At 37.6% G+C, this 18,357-nt stretch overlaps 1 protein-coding gene across 2 annotated transcripts; it reads left to right on the top strand.

Moving 5' to 3' along the window:
- Positions 1-14,877: 14,877 nt before the first annotated feature.
- LOC144837987 (uncharacterized) lies at positions 14,878-17,769 on the top strand. 2 transcript variants are annotated; one of them, XM_078693327.1, is made up of 4 exons: positions 14,878-15,302; positions 16,031-16,151; positions 16,537-16,786; positions 17,586-17,769. In XM_078693327.1, exons 1-4 carry the CDS (start codon positions 14,888-14,890, stop codon positions 17,631-17,633), a joined length of 834 nt encoding a protein of 277 aa, XP_078549453.1. In that variant the 5' UTR covers positions 14,878-14,887; the 3' UTR covers positions 17,634-17,769. The 2 variants fall into 2 exon arrangements, with proteins under 2 accessions (XP_078549453.1, XP_078549445.1); XM_078693319.1 differs by lacking the exon at positions 17,586-17,769 and having other exon boundaries at positions 16,537-16,905.
- Positions 17,770-18,357: the final 588 nt, after the last annotated feature.

The following is an 18,357-nucleotide window of genomic DNA, read 5'->3' as shown; positions in this document are numbered from 1 at the left end:
CGTCACTCGATACATCCGAAGCCAATAATCCGAAGTATTTATGTACACGATTCTGTTGTTCTTCAATAGTCGATAAAAAAGATTCGGATTGTATACTGTTTGGGTTTTTAATCTTGTTACAACCGCCACTTTGAGTTCCATTATTTGGTAAAGAATGTTTCCATTGAGAGACGATTACAAAATCTGTATGGTTTACATCTGGAGGATATGTATCGTTTGTTTTTATTCCACCATCTAATTGAATTCCTTTCTTCGAATCCTCTTTAACATTTCTTGGACCTTGTAACCTTTTATTGTGGCCGTTCGACGGACTGGTGTCATTTTCGGCATCTTCTCGTTGGAATGGCTTATACCTTTTATCTGACAACCTGTTGGGTTGTTGTTTAGATGCCGTCTGCTGTTCACCTACAACTGATGACGTTACTCGCGAGTTTGATGTAGGTACTCGAGAGTTTGATGCAGGTATCCGCGAGTTTGATGTAGGTACCCGCAAGTTTGGTGTAGGTACTTGCGAGATTGATGTAGTTACTTGCGACTTTGATGTCGGTACTCGTAAGTTTGATGTCGTTACTTGCGAGTTTGGTGTAGATACTTGCGAGTCTGATGTAGGTACTCGCGAGTCTGATGAAGGTGCTCGCGAGTTTGATGTCGGTATTCGAGAGTTTGATGCAGGTATCCGCGAGTTTGATGTAGGTACCCGCAAGTTTGGTGTAGGTACTTGCGAGATTGATGTAGTTACTTGCGACTTTGATGTCTGTACTCGTAAGTTTGATGTCGTTACTTGCGAGTTTGGTGTAGATACTTGCGAGTCTGATGTAGGTACTCGCGAGTCTGATGAAGGTGCTCGTGAGTTTGATGTCGGTATTCGAGAGTACATTTCATTTTTTAATACATTTTGTTGATCATGTTTGTCAACTTCCAAAGTTAATTCATTAGCTCTCACATTATTGGATACTGATTGCGAATTGGTTACGTCATCAAAACGTGTCGGTCTTATATCTCGTGTGTTCATTGATAAAACTGAGTGCGATTTCTGAAAAGTATTATGCGACCTCGCACTATTGTCATATTTTTTGGTAGATGTGTGGGATCGAATTCGCCCTTTTCTATTTCCATTTTCACTCTGTATTGATTCATTTTCCTTTGCTTTCAACATTCTTGTTTCTTGTTCGGAACGTTGTGGTTTTACATCGGTGCGTTTCTCCTGTGTAGCTAAAGCTACCGATAACGCCCTTGTTATCGTGTCAGCCATTGGTAACTCCGTTCTATCGCTGAGTTCACGAGGTTCATCTCGGTACAATGACAATTTTGGTCGAGGAAGGTTTTGGCGGACAGATTGATGTCTGTGTTTTCCAGAATTAAGTGTTGTTTCAGATTTTAAATTGCCACCATTTGAAGTTTTTAACGAAGAACTAGTATTACGAGTCAGTTTATGTTGTGCTTCATTTGTTTCGCTTCTTATTGGCAAAAAGTAGTAATCTGAATTTCTAAGAGATTCCTTGGATATATTAGCTTTGACTGTTCGCATGTCTTGTAAACTAGAGAGTTTATGCTCTTCCTTAATTTCGACAGATTCTGGTAAATGCATTTGTTTATCAAATTGAAAACATTCAGAAGTTTGCGATGGATGATGTTTCATCTTTACTGATTTTGTCGATGAATGACGAGACAATTGATGTTCTGTGTTCACACGATTTCCTGCTGATTCACGACCTCGATTTACTGATGTTGTCGGTTTCATATGTGACGTGTGTACTGGTTGTCTGAGACGGGCATCAGAGAACGCAATACTACCAGGGATTGTATAGTTTTCGCGGTCTGCCAAATGACTTTTCTGGTCATCTCCATAGTTTTCGTATATATTACTCGTAGGGCGTGGCCTCGTTGTTTTAATCCTCTGGAATTCCGAGCTTACCTTTCTCTTCTCTTTATTATCACGTCTATCTCCATCGTAATGCGTATAACTTTTGTCATTGTTACGGACGTTCTTCTTATAGTAACCCGTAGGCGCACTTACTTTCACAAACGAACGTTCGCCTCGTGTTACAACTGAATTTTTTCGTTTTGCTTTCGTAACAGATTGATTACGTTTGACTTTTACATGACTGTCATTCGAGAAAGAATTTATAGAATTTGCAGGAGAACTCCAATAGTCATATTCTTTCGGTGACGAATCCACCTGACGATTTTTCAATGAGTTTCTGTAAAAGTTATTCAAATAAAAAAAAACAATGTTTAAGAAAACTAGAAATTAGTAAGTAACTTGTAAAAAGTTTGCTTGCCTATTTATGGATATTAGAAAATGTAGTCCTCTTTCACATCGCCTAGCAAATCGCCGGTTTGACGCCACGATTGCAGTACTGGAATATCTTTGGCCATACTTGACCGTTTCTAAGACGTTAAACACATTAATTAATGCTGAAAACAATTATTTTGTGGCATGCAAGATTGGCATAATGATTGTAGGCCTAGAGCCTACAAAATATGCATTTAAATGTAGGCATGCCAACTTGCCAATGTTTAGCACCAGATTCGTATTTAGATGACTGTCAATAGTCAGTTACGATCTATCAAGCGACAGCTGCAGAATCGGGTGGGTTTTCAGTTACAGTTAAGCCGTTACAATAACCAATATTGTTGAGGAAACTATGACAAAACACTTACTTTCTCTTAATGCAATATTTTGCTATAATGAATACAAAAGCTAACATCGACATTCCGATGAACGGAGCTGCGATTAGAAATCCTTCTAGTGTTGTCAATGAATCTAAAAGAAAAGAAACCGTCAGTTTAATTAACATTATTGATTTTTAAAAATGTGTGTAACTATGTATTTTAGTTTCTATTATCATGAATATTCATCGATGACGTACGTGCATACAATTACATTTACTCATGCGCACAAATGTTTATTATTTTCGTAACTGTTTGACAAGATAAGATAACTTAAGTCTTACTGTTATGTTTTTTGCATGCCGTTAAATAACATTCACGATTTTCAACATCGTATCCATTGCATGTCTCTCGTGCTACACCTCTACCGCCAAAACAAGTTCGCCTTCTGTCTGCAAAACCTACACCACACGTTGCTGAGCATGCGCTCCATGATGCCCAGTCGCCCCATACAACAACTACGATAAACAATGAGCAGACCTCACTATACTGTGATACTTTTGATTAGTGATTAGTTGATGATATGTTAAAGATAAACGTGTATAGAGGCGTGTAAAGTAAACGTGTCGGCATTCATTGTTAACTTACCTGGACAAGGCTGTAGGCTGCACCGTTTGGTTTCCATAGTTTTCCCATAACATCTATTCAAAACAAGACACGATCGATGGCGATTGGTGTGTCCAACTCCACAAGATCCCGAACATTCTGACCACCTCCCCCATTCCGTTAATATCTGTGACGTCATGGGAAAACTTGTATCCTTATTATTACCATCTATTTGTTGTTCGATATTATTCCTATGCTTAGGAATACCACCAACAATGGTATTTTTAATGACAACGTTGTTAACCGGTTTTTTGTTCTGGAAATGTTGTCCCTGTAGTGCCGATACTAGCTCTTCTTCGCGTTTCCTTATACTCTGTTGTTCTTGCAATTGTCTAATTTCAGTGTTTGAATCGATAGCCATTCTGAAACCATCGTAAAACCCAGATTTGTAATCGTTAATTCTAGTTCCCGGACCTTTTCCAGATACACCAGATTGCGGGACTAAGTCTGGATTGTCTCTTGCCACAGCAGAAATGGTTTCTGATTTCAAATGTAATTCTCCATTATGTGGTGAATTTCTTGCGTATGACGATCTGTCAGTATTAAAAACTCTCTTGGGTGTGGTAGGCCTACTTGTCGTAACAGTAGGCCTAATCGTCGCCACACGTCCAACATTGTCCGAAATGCGTTTCCCTTCACCAGAACCCAATTTAGAAATGTCGACAGGTGATAAACTCAATGGTATCTTCTCCTTTTGAAATATATCTTCAATTTGCTCAATGACACCATTCGTCTGAGGAAGTACTGTACGAGCTACATTCTTGTTTATTCTTTCAGTCGTAGGTAATGTATCACTCGGTTTTAATGGATCATAGAGGCCTTCGCTTTTAGGCTGAACTAGATTTCTTAGGTTACCTATAACTTGTTTTTCTCTCGAATACAGATTATTACGTAGATCACCCAGCGGATTGATATCGTTAGCTACTTTGCGAGATTTGTCAGATTCATGAAAAACTTGTACTTTTTTATGGCGAATAGTTGTCAAATTCTGCACAGCACTTTTTATCAATGTCTCATTCTTCAAAAGGCGTATGTTAGCATGTTGATTTGCCATTGGTTTACTTAATACTTCTGGTATAACTTCTTCTTTACTGTTTGCCAACGGCACCACACTCGCTTTCGAGATTACCTCCATCGTTGTTAATTCATTTGATATTGTGTCAACGTACTCATTTGACATTTTTTTGAAAGACGAAGTTTCTTTGAAAACCGGTTTAACTTGAGATATTTTACCATCCGGTACAGTTACTTGCAGTAAACCATTAACCTTCGAGAGAGTTTCCAAGTATTCATAAGTATTCTCAGATCTCGAATCACTTTCCATTTGTTTAATAAGAGGCTCAACCCATTCTACTGGGTTTGTTTTCCCTACAGATCCTGTTGCAATATGGTCTATTGCATCTGTTGCTTTAGTTGGTTGATGTTCTTCTTCCAAACTAATTGTTTCGGAAGGAGGTTTATTGACATGAGTGTCAAATAAATCAGGTTCTATTGGTATATTAACGGCCGTAGGCCTACTTAAAATGGGAGCAGTTGCTTCACTTGTTTTATACACTTTATTCAACCCTTCCTCCATTGGAGGCTTAGTAGCTTTCAGCACAATAAAGTTGTCAGTAATTTCAATTGCTTGAACTTCTGGAACATAATGCGGAGAAGGTTGAAACGTATTAGCAGGAATACGTGTCTTTTGAGAAGTATACTTTACTGTTGTTATTTTGTCGGTTGAACTTATAATTGTACCTTCAGTTGGCTTATATACTTCTTTCAATCCAACTACTTTCATGGGCTCAGTAGTTGTCAGTTGATCTATAATACTACTTTCAGGAGCCTTAACTACTTGAACGTCTGCATCGTGAGGAATTTCTTCTCTCATTTGGTTGGTTGTACTTAAAATGGTACTCGTTGCTTCAACTGGTTTATACACTTTCATCCCAACTGCATCCATTGGGTCAGTAATTGTCAGTATGGTATTTTTATCAGCAATCTCAACCTTCGGGACTTCTGTAACGGACACATCATGGCGAAGGTGAGGCGTAACCGTATCAACTGGATTACGTGTGCTTTGAAAGAACTGGTTTAATTTTGATAGAGTCGCCAACGTTTTATTTGTGAGTACATCGCCTCCTGTACTTCCTTTCTCAGGAATAGCGTCGACAATATTTTTAACCCATTCATTATTTGATTCTTCCACAGGAATCACTGTACTCTTCATTGGTGTCTCTTTTGGTAGCTCTGTAGTTGGTGGTGTATTCATTTTGTCGACAACAACTTCGGTAACATTTTTAGTGGCTCTGTCATGGTCAAGAGGAGGGAGATTCAATGTATTAACAGATTCACTTTGAAGAAGACCATTTAATTTTGACAGAGTTGCTAATGTTTTATTATTACGCACATCGCCTCCTTCACTTCCTTTCTCAGGAATAGCGTTGACAATTTTTTTAACCCAGTCATTATTTGATTCTTCTACAGGTCTTCCGGTACTCTTCATTGGTTCAATCAACTTGTACTCTGTAGTTGGTGGTGTATTCATTTTGTTGATAACACCTTCGGTGACATTTTTATTGGCTGTGTCATGGTCACGAGAAGTGAGATTCAATGTATTAACAGATTCACTTTGAAGAAGACCATTTAATTTTGACAGAGTTGCTAATGTTTTATTATTACGCACATCGTCTCCTTCACTTCCTTTCTCAGGAATGGAGTTGATAAGATTTTCAACCCAGTCATTACTTGATTCTTCTAAAGGTGTCCCTGTACTCTTCATTGGTGGCTCGTTTGGTTTAATCAGCATTTGCTCTGTAGTTGGTGGTGTATTCATTTTGTCTAAAACACCTTCGGGGACATTTTTATTGGCTATGTCATGGTCACGAGAAGTGAGATTCAATGTATTAACAGATTCACTTTGAAGAAGACCATTTAATTTTGACAGAGTTGCTAATGTTTTATTATGCACATCGGTTCCTTCACTTCCTTTCTCAGGAATGGTGTTGACAAGATTTTCAACCCAGTTATTATTTGATTCTTCTAAAGGTGTCCCTGTACTCTTCATTGGTGGCTCGTTTGGTTCAATCAGCATTTGCTCTGTAGTTGGTGGTGTATTCATTTTGTCGAAAACACCTTCGGTGACATTTTTATTGGCTGTGTCATGGTGAAGAGGATGGAGATTCAATGTATTAACAGATTCACTTTGAAGAAGACCATTTAATTTTGACAAAGTTGCTAATGTTTTATTATGCACATCGGTTCCTTGACTTCCTTTCTCAGGAATAGCATTGACAACATTATCAACCCATAATTCCTGATTTGATTCTTCTATGTGCCTTCCTGTAGTCTCTATTGATGACTCTGTTGGCTTGGTATAATTATCTATATGTTGAGTTACCAAGTGTTTAGTAGCTTTTACATTCGTTTTGCTAATAACCCCTTCTTTGACTTTTGTAATGGATGCACTGTAAGTATATGGATTGGCAGGATTACTTGTGCTTTGAAATAAATAAGTTAGTTGTGATAAAGTTTCTAAAGTATTATTAGTAAGCAGATTATTTTCTGGCTCGGGAATAGTATTTAAAAGGTTATCAACCCATTCCTCATTTGAGTCTTCTACACTTCTTTCTGTAGTTTCCATTTGTACATCTGCTGGCTTGATATGTTGTGTTACCATGTACTGATCATTTATAGATAAGTTAGTTTTGCCTTTGACGCCTTCTGTGACTTCTTTAATAGGTGTATATTGACGAAGAATATTATTAGGATTGTGTGTGCTTTCAAGTAAATCGTTTAACTTTGAAAGAGTTTCATTTATAAGCATAGCGTCTCCTTGAGTCTCAGGAATAGCACTGACAAAGGTATCAACCCATTTCTCATTTGATTCTTCTGTGTGCCTTACTGTACTCTCCGTTGGTGATTCTGTTGGCTTGATATAACCGTGAGTTACCATAGGTTCAGTGAATTCTGATATATTACTTTTATCCGTGACTTCCTTAGATGAACTATCAGGAAGGTGTAGAGGGTTCTGTGTAATATCAGGATTAATTGTACTTTCTAGTAAAGTATTTAATTTTGATAGTTTTTCTAAAACTTCGCCAGTAAGTGCAGTGTCTTTATCACTTCCTTTCTCTGGGATAGAATTTACAAAATTGTTAACCCATAATTCATTTGATTGCTTAAGTGTTCCTGAACTCTCCAGTAGTAGTTCTGTTGGCTTGATGACTTCTACATCAACACGATTTGGTTCAACAGTATGAATATTTTCTTGTTTACCTGATGATGATTCACCTGATGATGCCGTAACTCTTTGTAAAGGGTATAATGCATACTGATCTGTAGGAGTTTCTTGAAGTAAATTGTTTAACTTTGACAAAGTCTCACCATCAACTTTAGAATTCTTGACATTTTTATTCGATAAAGGGTCCATGAAGTTATCCACCCATTTTTGTATGTCTTTTGTCAATGGTGGTTGTGTCTGTTCAAGATCAGGGTCCTTGCTATTGGTACTGATTGGATATTGTTCCGTAGTACGTGATGCAATAACGTTTATCACCCGATTCAGCAGTTCTTTTTCTTGAAGATTATCAGTACCTGCTTCTTCTGAGAACATCTGACGTAATTGTTCCAAAATGTGGTCTCTATACGCTGAGATGTCGTTGTTAGAAAGGACGGTAATCGCATCATCGAGCCAATGGTTAGTAATTGCCATATTTGGTAATGGTGTTACTAGTTGATTATCACCATTCATATTCTGTTCATCAGGCTTACCAACGTTTGGTTGTGTTAGCATCTGAGCTGTACTGTATTCGGTTAAACCATCAACATCATATAAAGTGTCTAGTAGAAGATTTTGTACATCCATATCTATACCACTTGTATAGTTCACTTCGACGGCTCTTTGAATCATGTTCTTCATATGTCTAAGAAGCACCTCAAATGTCTCAGACTTGTTGCTGTCAGTTGATAAAAGAGCTTCTTCAATATAGTCCAGTAATTGTTGCCCTGGAGGTGTTTTCTCTAAAGCGTTTTTTACTTCAAACTTATTGTTGGGAAGTAATTTGCTAATTGTGCTATTTGGGTACCATTCGGTGGTACGTGGTGAAATAATGTCTATCATCCGATTCAGCAGTTCTTTCTCTTGAACATTATCAGTACCTGCTGCTGCTGAGAACATCTGATGTAATTGTTCTAAAATGTGGTCTCGATACGATGACTTGTCTTTGTTTGAAAGAACTGTAATCGCATCATCAAGCCACTGGTTAGTAATCTCCATCTTTGGCAAATGTGTTGCTCGTTCATTTTCACCATTCATATCATTTTCATCAGGCTTACCAACATTTGGTTTGGTTAGCATCTGGGCTGTTGTGGTACTGTATTCGGTTAAACCATCAACATCATATAAAGTGTCTAGTAGAAGATTGTGTACATCCATAACCATACCACCTGTATGGTTCACTTCGACGGCTCTTTGAATAATGTTCTTCATATGTCTAAGAAGCACGTCAAATGTCTCAGACTTGTTGTTGTCAGTTGATAAAAGAGCTTCTTCAATATAGTCCAGTAATTGTTTCCCTCGAGGTGTTTTCTCTTTAGCGCTTGTTATTGCAACATTATTGTTGGAAAGTAATTGTTCAAGTGTCTGTTGAGTATAAGGTTCTTTGCTAATGGTGCTATTTGGGTACCATTCGGTGGTACGTGGTGAAATAATGTCTATCATCCGATTCAGCAGTTCTTTCTCTGGAACATTATCAGTACCTGCTGCTGCTGAGAACATCTGATGTAATTGTTCTAAAATGTGGTCTCGATACGATGACTTGTTTTTGTTCGAAAGAACTGTAATCGCATCATCAAGCCACTGGTTAGTAATCTTTGGTAAAGGTGTTGCTCGTTCATTATCACCATTCATATCATTTTCATCAGGCTTACCAACATTTGGTTCTGTTATCATCTCGGCTGTTGTGGTACTGTATTCGGTTAAACCATCAACATCATATAAAGTGTCTAGTAGAAGATTTTGTACATCCATAACCATACCACCTGTATGGTTCACTTCGACGGCTCTTTGAATCATGTTCTTCATATGTCTAAGAAGCACGTCAAATGTCTGAGACTTGTTGCTGTCGGTTGATAAAAGAGCTTCTTCAATATAGTCCAGCAATTGTTTCCCTCGAGGTGTTTTCTCTTTAGCGCTTGTTACTGCAACCTTATTGTTGGAAAGTACTTGTTCAAATGTCTGTTGAGTATAAGGTTCTTTGCCAATTGTGCTATTTGGGTACCATTCGGTGGTACGTGGTAAAATAACGTCTATCATCCGATTCAGCAGTTCTTTCTCTTGAACATTATCAGTACCTGCTGCTGCTGAGAACATCTGATGTAATTGTTCTAAAATGTGGTCTCGATACGATGACTTGTCTTTGTTCGAAAGAACTGTAATCGCATCATCAAGCCACTGGTTAGTAATCTTTGGTAAAGGTGTTGCTCGTTCATTATCACCATTCATATCATTTTCATCAGGCTTACCAACATTTGGTTCTGTTATCATCTCGGCTGTTGTGGTACTGTATTCGGTTAAACCATCAACATCATATAAAGTGTCTAGTAGAAGATGTTGTACATCCATAACCATACCACCTGTATGGTTCACTTCGACGGCTCTTTGAATCATGTTCTTCATATGTCTAAGAAGCACGTCAAATGTCTGAGACTTGTTGCTGTCGGCTGATAAAAGAGCTTCTTCAATATAGTCCAGTAATTGTTTCCCTCGAGGTGTTTTCTCTTTAGCGCTTGTTACTGCAACCTTATTGTTGGAAAGTACTTGTTCAAATGTCTGTTGAGTATAAGGTTCTTTGCCAATTGTGCTATTTGGGTACCATTCGGTGGTACGTGGTAAAATAACGTCTATCATCCGATTCAGCAGTTCTTTCTCTTGAACATTATCAGTACCTGCTGCTGCTGGGAACATCTGATGTAATTGCTCTAAAATGTGGTCTCGATACGATGACTTATCTTTGTTAGAAAGAACTGTAATTGCATCATCAAGCCACTGGTTAGTAATCTCCATCTTTGGTAAAAGTGTTGCTAGTTCATTTTCGCCATTCATAACATCTTTACTAGGTTTACCGACCACTGGTTCCATTGCCATTGATGTTAGAAACGCGACAGACGTCGTGGTATCGTCAACACCTTGAACATTTTGAATTGTAGTTTCTAACGGCGTGTTTTCTTCAATATTTGGTAAAATCATATCTTCTATGTGACCTAACAACTTATTTTCATCATCACTACTGGCATTTAGTACACCTTTCAATGGAACAATGGCTTTATCTAACCAATGTCGGTTAATTCCATTTTGTTGGTTATGGTTATTCTGATGAGCTGGCCACGGCCTTGCCTTCGGTGGAACAACATCTGCAAAATCCTCTATAAATTCACTATTTGCCAAGTCGTTTTCAGACCCTTTACCCTCTAACTGTTGATGTGTATGTTTATTTCTACCTCGATGTTTATAGATTTTTTTAGGTTTTTCAGCATCGTTGTTTGTTAATTTTACCTGTTCCCATTGACGGTTATTGGTCATTTGGTCACTTCGGTAAGGCAAGCGATGTTCAATTTTTACCTCCTTATCACTTCGAGAATGCTGGCCTTTGTATGCGTCGGCTTCTCTGAAAGACATTGGACCAACATTATTCGAATGGCCAACGTCATTACCCTTCTTATACTGTTGGTGTAATGGTTGCACCTTATCAACATTGTGCAATTTCGACACACTATTTTTGTTTTCAAAACCTGACTGCTTGTTAGAATGCTGGCCTTTGTATGCTTCAGCTTCTCTGTAAGGCGTTGAAACAACTTTATTCGAATTGCCAACTCCATTACCGTTCATATACTGTTGGTTGTATAATGGCTGCACGTTATCAACATTGTGCAATTTCGACATACTATTTTTGTTTCCAAAGGTTGACTGCTTGTTAGAATGCTGGCCTTTGTATGCTTCGGCTTCTCTGTAAGACATTGGACCAACTTTATTCGAATTGCCAACTGCATTACCGTTCTTATACTGTTGGTTGTATAAGAGTTGCACGTTATCAACATTGTGCAATTTCGAAACACTATTTTTGTTTTCAAAATACGACTGCTTGTTTGAATGCTGGCCTTTGTATGCGTCGGCTTCTCTGAAAGACATTGGACCAACATTATTCGAATGGCCAACGCCATTATCCTTCTTATACTGTTGGTGTAACGGTTGCACGTTATCAACATTGTGCAATTTCGACACACTATTTTTGCTTTCAAAATCCTGCTTGTTAGAATGCTGGCCTTTGTATGCGTCGGCTTCTCTGTAAGACATTGGACCAACATTATTCGAATGGCCAACGCCATTATCCTTCTTATACTGTTGATGTAACGGTTGCACGTTATCAACATTGTGCAATTTCGACACACTATTTTTGCTTTCAAAATCCTGCTTGTTAGAATGCTGGCCTTTGTATGCGTCGGCTTCTCTGTAAGACATTGGACCAACATTATTCGAATGGCCAACGCCAGTATCCTTCGTATACTGTTGGTGTAAGGGTTGCACGTTATCAACATTGTGCAATTTCGAAACACTATTTTTGTTTTCAAAATCCGACTGTTTGTTAGAATGCTGGCCTTTGTATGCGTCGGCTTCTCTGAAAGACTTTGGACCAACATTATTCGAATGGCCAACGCCATTATCCTTCTTATACTGTTGATGTAACAGTTGCACGTTATCAACATTGTGCAATTTCGACACACTATTTTTGCTTTCAAAATCCTGCTTGTTAGAATGCTGGCCTTTGTATGCGTCGGCTTCTCTGTAAGACATTGGACGAACTTTATTCGAATTGCCAACTGCATTACCGTTAGTATACTGTTGGTTGTATAAGGGTTGCACGTTATCAACATTGTGCAATTTCGACACACTGTTTTTGTTTTCAAAATCGTTTTGCTCATTATATCTCTCTTCTTCGAGTTCTGACATAATTTCTTGAATCCATTTATTATGAGATCTCCGATCAACGGTACCGTCATAATCATAGACATTATTGTCCATCACAATGTCGTCTGGGTTAGTCATTTCCTTTGGAGGGATCCAGCGGTCTTGTAGTGGACGTTCTTCTGTAAGCGTAGGAACATTTTGATGCTGGAACGCCGACGACTTATCGAAATGTTTGTCTTGTTTTGAATTAACATTGCTTTCTTTGTTTACACGATGTGGACCTAAATAAGGCATATGCTTTGTCTGTTTGTTATTAACTTTTCTCATTGCATAATTTTTGTCGGATTCATATTGCCTGGGATGATAACCAGACGCAGGGTCACTGTTAGAATTTAACGCAGCTGATTGGTGTGGTTTTTCTCTAGCTCGTTGTATCTGCTTATGTATTTCATTGTTTTTAGTTTTTTCTTCTTTCAAGGCTTGTACAAGTCCTCCTATAACCTTATTTGCACTCTGTGTCACCTCTTCCACAGCTCTGTCGACTCCATGTTTAACAGCTTTATTTACAGTCTCCGAAGTAATTTTATCGTCTGCAAGCTCGGCAATCTTGTTCTTCAAGAGTTCGTTGTCAATTGATAAATCTATCAGTGCTTTCTGGGTGTTGTCGTTTGAGATGATCGCTGATCCCATCTCCTCTTCATCTTTTCTCTGTTTTTTCTGAATCTCAGCTAACTTAGGCCTACTTTTCATTTTCTCTGCCGTCGCTTTATTTTCTTCTAGTTTATTATCAACATTAACTTGGCCATCTTTCAAATTTGATATGATTTTTTTTATTTGATCTTTGTCTCTTGTAGGTGTTTTGTATATTTTGCCTGCAGGTTTTTCTTTCTTTTTAACAATAGAATCTATCTGACTCTGATATTCCAATTCTTCCCTGTCTGCTAATGCGTCTATGACGTCATCTTTAGGATCCGGTAGTTTATCTACCAATTTCTTTCCAATTGCGTTTTTCTGTTTAACTTCATTTTTCATTTCAGTGTTTTGAAGAATTTTGTCAAGCTTCTTCGTATATTCTGATAAAGTTTCATCAACATAACCAGTATTTTTGATTTGTTTTCCAAATGAGTTTTCGTTTTTATTTGTCATGGGCTTCTTAATATCTGGTTTTGTAATTTTGTCAACAGTGTTAGTTCTAACGCGTTCCTTAAACTTTTCGCTAGAATCAAGTTTATCACCAATACCAGAGCGTTTTGTAATCCCGTCACCAAAATTACGTTTACGTTCCTTTAAATTGTATTTTTGTTTATTTTTCCCGATGTTGTTAAGAACTTTATTAGTTTTAGAAATGTATTCTTCGGTATCTACGTCTTCATTATTTTTTACTGAAAAAGAAAACTATTTATTAATAGGCATAAGCCATGTCTGACTTAGCTATAGGCCTATGTATTTATACGGTGCATGGAGGTAAAAAAATCTACATTTAGTCGCGTGCAACGCGACTTTACAGCTCACTATGTCGGTCGGTTGGTCGGTCGGTCGGTAAACACTAACTTGAGCACGCGACTGCAGCCAGGTACATGGCCTTGTTATACCCATATGTACGGTGTAACAACATAAGCCCTGATATAAAAGATTAGGTAGGCCTTATTATTAGACCTCTGTAATAAGTAGTAATCCTACTAGGAGGCTAGCTAGAACATAGACCTACCTAGGCCTAGATACTGTAGGCCTAGGCTAGGCCTAGAGTTGGGTCTAGCCTAGGCCTAGGCAATAAGGTACTGTATCTACTCCTGGCCTGGTTTGTCCCTACCTTTATTTGATGTTCCAGTAACTGTTAAACTTGGCTGAATTTGCTGTGATAGAAGAATGGCAAAACACGCAATAAAAACTGCCATTTTATTAGATTCTAACAGTCTAAATATCATTTTAATTGATAATATGGGAGATTTAAAATAAAAAATTATCTCCCAAAAAAAAAGATTCACCCCATGTTTTTTCAAACGTTCCACGTATCCAAAACAAGACCAGTAACCTTGGAAGAAGTAACGCGACCAGAATGGTTACGCTTCGAATTAACCACGCACTGGGCTTCTTAGCTTTCCCTTTTGTTGTTGTGGTCATCTCTTCCGATCATTTGTGTTTACGCGCGAAATACAAATATGGCGCGCATAGTCTAGGTTCTAGTAGACGGCAAATTGACTTAACTTATTGGTAAAAAGATAAATATTTTCCAAAAAAACCAAAAGTCGTCCACTAACAATAACATAAAAAGGGCCATTTTTACAAATCAATAATTGCATCATCATAAGATTATAAAAAACGGACTACTATTTGGGATAATTAAATATATTATTATTAATAAAACTGTAATAATTATTTTTTTAGCTACATCACCAAAAACAGTACGCGAATAACATCTGGTCCTAGGCATTATAGGATGTACGTCAAATGACTATAGTTTATTGGAATATTACATGACACCATGCAGTATTATAAAAACAAAAATAAACCTAGGCCTACTAGATAAACCATAATCTAATATTAACTCATTGGCGGATTAGGTAACTAAGCAGCTGAGGTTGTGCACAGAGAACGCACTGCGCAGTATAGACTGTGCGCGCCCGGAGTCAGCAGTTCCCGCCCCATCAAACTATACTAAGCATGGCGTGGTATTATCAACTTGTGAACGTTTCGTCACCCGGTTTAGTTTCAACTTCACCACCACCGATGGAAAATAACAATAGTTTTCCTCTGAATCTCTCGGCAAAATCTAACCCACGGAGACGGATAGGTTTTACCCAAAGACAGCCAAATTGGAGTGAAGATGAAAGAAAACTGTTAATGAACGAATATAAACGTTATCGCGTAATACTGGAAGGTGGAAACGACAGAAGAGCGAAAGAGGAAAAGCGAGAGGCTTGGCAAGCTATTTGGCAGAAAGTTTCACAGGTATCCACATGTGAACGAACTGTGAAAGAAGTGCGTAAAAAGTGGCACAATATCTGCTTTTATGAAGGTAAAAAGAAATTTTTGGGAACAGTGAAAAAGAAACAGAAGATGGAACAAGTTTCAGGAGGTGAGTAGTCTGTGTAGACACTCGTCTTACAATAACCCAAGTAACACGAGGACTCGCTGGCCGGCTAAAATGCTATTCTAAGTTTTTAGAGGCTTAGGCTAGGCCCTATCTCCTAATTTCGTTAAAATATAAATGTGATTGTATGGTTGTATGCAAGTTTCGTAGGAGGATGTACTACAGTAGGCTTATACCAAGTTTACTTTATACTTTTGAAATACTCGTTATTATTTAAATTAGCCTCTAGCTAGGCCTAGCCTAGGCTAGAGAATAAGAACTAGTATAAATAGTAGGCTACGTCCCCAGGTTGTACTAGGCAGCCATCATCGGAATTTAGAAAAATAAATGCTTATCCCAACTATATGCCTATTATTTTATTAGTGTGTGGTCAATAATTTTATCAAAAATGTATTGTCACTAAAGTACTAAACTATAAAATGCTCAACCTCGGCCATGATGTAATGAGATAAAACAACATAAAGCATGTCGTTTGAGTTCCACCCAACCACCTTTGTGCTTTGCACACCGCGTACAACAGTGTGTAACATTTTCACTGGCGCGCGGGGCGGGGACGTATAAAAACTGTCAATTATTTATAATATCAGCCTGATGTTTTTATTTAGCCGTGCAGGTATTTATTTTTACGAGCTAGGCCTAGTTACTAGAAAATGTGTTGTATAGGTTTCATGAGCTTACCAGATATTTATTTTTTTTCGTCCTTATTTCTCAAGATCACGAGCTTCAGAAAGAAACCGCAATCGTGCCTCCTGACTATCAAGCCAAACCATCGTCACCATTCCCAGGGTTTACAATCAAGGCAAATGACGTCACTGACTGTGATGAAGTTCAAAAGTACAGTACTAAAATACTACTAACTATAAAGTATCAGAGAGTTGAATGATATGACAATAAATTTATAAGATTTAACTTAATAATATAATAAATTTTAACCAATTGGCATATGAATTAACCCAAATCATCGTGCCTAGAGTCATATTAAATATAATTTTTTTTAATTAGCTTTTTATACTATTATTATAATTAGTCCTCTGAGCTGACCAACCATGTATCAATTTCAAAGAGTGGGTTGGATATTATTATTAAATAAATTGCACAAAAACCCTGGGGCGCACACCATCCTAAACTGTGAGTTATTGAAATTCTATTTAATAATATAGAGTACTGCATATTGAGTACTAGGCCTACATGATTGCATATTTTTATGATTTTCTTTTAGTAAATATATGAACTTAGCTGCTGCAGAATTGGAAGACTTGACATCGAAAAGAAAACCAACAATTCACAAAGAGGAAGCGCATTCACCAAGCAATGGCCGACTTGTGATCGCAGATACAGGTTTGAGCGGAGGACACGCTCAAATTCCGTGCTCATCATCATCATCAGTACAAATGCAACAAGACCTCTTGGACCTTGCGTCACAAAAACTTGAATTAGAGAGACGTAAACTCAACATAGAGATTGACATACTGGACATTGATAGAAAAAGAATCATAATTGAAAAAGAACTGTACAGTACTGTCAACTAAGCCTTGATTGAGGTGACAATGTCTACATTGATGACAAAGGGACTTTACGAAACATGACAGTGACAAAGGGACTTTACGAAACATGACGGTTAAGGGAGGATGACGAATATCCTGCGTTCGTTAAAGCGTAAAATCATATACAGTCAACATAACCGTTTTATTAGTTACGCACCGTTGCGCGAAGACGACCATTGCGCGAAGACGACGATCGGCAGTCCCTCCCTCTCGTGGCGCGGGGCCCTTCTGAATCGCTTGGCTCTGGTGATACAGCATAGGCTTAGCCTTCCTAGCTAGGGCCTTGCATTTAAACGCCCCTTTAAACACAGCCATTTTAACCCAATAAACAAGTTATTTCATTAAACAATTAAATTAGAAGTTCAAATATTATTTAGAGTTTTGAAAATTCCACGTTTAAGTGTAATTTGAACTGTATATTTAAGGTTATATGTACATTATTTCTAGTTGTTTTCCGTAAATGGGGAAATGGCAACTTTATCGTCCTCAAAAAGTTAAGACGGAATTTCACGCTGAGCTCCGCCCACTTTGTTAAAGCTCAGACATAAATTATTCATGAGCACCGTCCTCGGTCTTCCTGTCCTGTTTCGTAAAGTCCCTAATAACAAGTTCTACACTGATGAAAATGCTTGTCATAGTCACCAGTACAAATGCAACAAGACCTCTTGGACCTTGTGTTACAAAAACTAAATTAGAGAGATGTAAACTCAACATAGAGATTGACATACTGGACATTGATAAAAGAAGAATCATAATTGAAAAAGAACTCTAGTGTTATCAACTAAGCCTTGCATTCGTTAATTGTTTTTTAATAAATTTTTTTAATTAAGGTTTTACTACAGTAAGTTAGTTAAGTGCACTTACTATAAGATTTTTATGTACTGCACTATTTCAATTGTTGTAATTTTGTAACATACTTTTTAAAGTTTTTGTGAAGTTTGATTAAAATTATTGTTCTTTACTTCGTAGTTAATGGCAATTGCTTATTTAAAATATAGCAAGGGTGTAGACATGATTTTGTAATGAAAAATTATGGACAATGGATCCCGATGATTCTTGAGGGAGGATGTATATCCGATATATTGGTCATATCTGAAGAGGACCGAATACATCATTTACAAAAAAGATGCTGTTTGCTGTTCAAACAAAATGGTACTATAATGATCCAAAATCTCTCATTTTAGATTTAGATATCGGGTGAGCCAAAGCCATTACACAATCGAAAACAATCTTAACACCTCAGTAGGCTATTTATTGCTCGCTCTCTCTACAACGTAGAAAGGAGGATCCCATATGTATATATGACGAATTCCATGATCATTATAGTGCCATTGGTAGCGCCATTGGTTACATTCCACAGTGCTACACTGGTGACTTCCAAGATATGATGACTTCCATATTGTTGGAAATGACGATTTTCATATTAATGACAATTTCCACAGCTTCACGATAATGAACAATTTTCATATTGATTTTAGTTGACAATTTCTACATTC

Source organism: Antedon bifida, chromosome 1 (assembly GCF_963402885.1).
Source record: "Antedon bifida chromosome 1, ecAntBifi1.1, whole genome shotgun sequence".
Taxonomy (NCBI): Eukaryota; Metazoa; Echinodermata; class Crinoidea; order Comatulida; family Antedonidae; genus Antedon; species Antedon bifida.
This window is presented reverse-complemented; position numbering and strand designations above follow the sequence as displayed.

What these genes read in the sequence shown, in the direction of transcription:
- LOC144837987 (XM_078693319.1), top strand. Translation starts at nt 14,888, where the DNA reads ATGGCGTGGTATTATCAACTTGTGAACGTTTCGTCACCCGGTTTAGTT. An exon ending in GATGGAACAAGTTTCAGGAG is followed by an intron (nt 15,303 to 16,030) that starts GTGAGTAGTCTG and finishes TTATTTCTCAAG; the next exon opens with ATCACGAGCTTCAGAAAGAA. An exon ending in GACTGTGATGAAGTTCAAAA is followed by an intron (nt 16,152 to 16,536) that starts GTACAGTACTAA and finishes ATTTTCTTTTAG; the next exon opens with TAAATATATGAACTTAGCTG.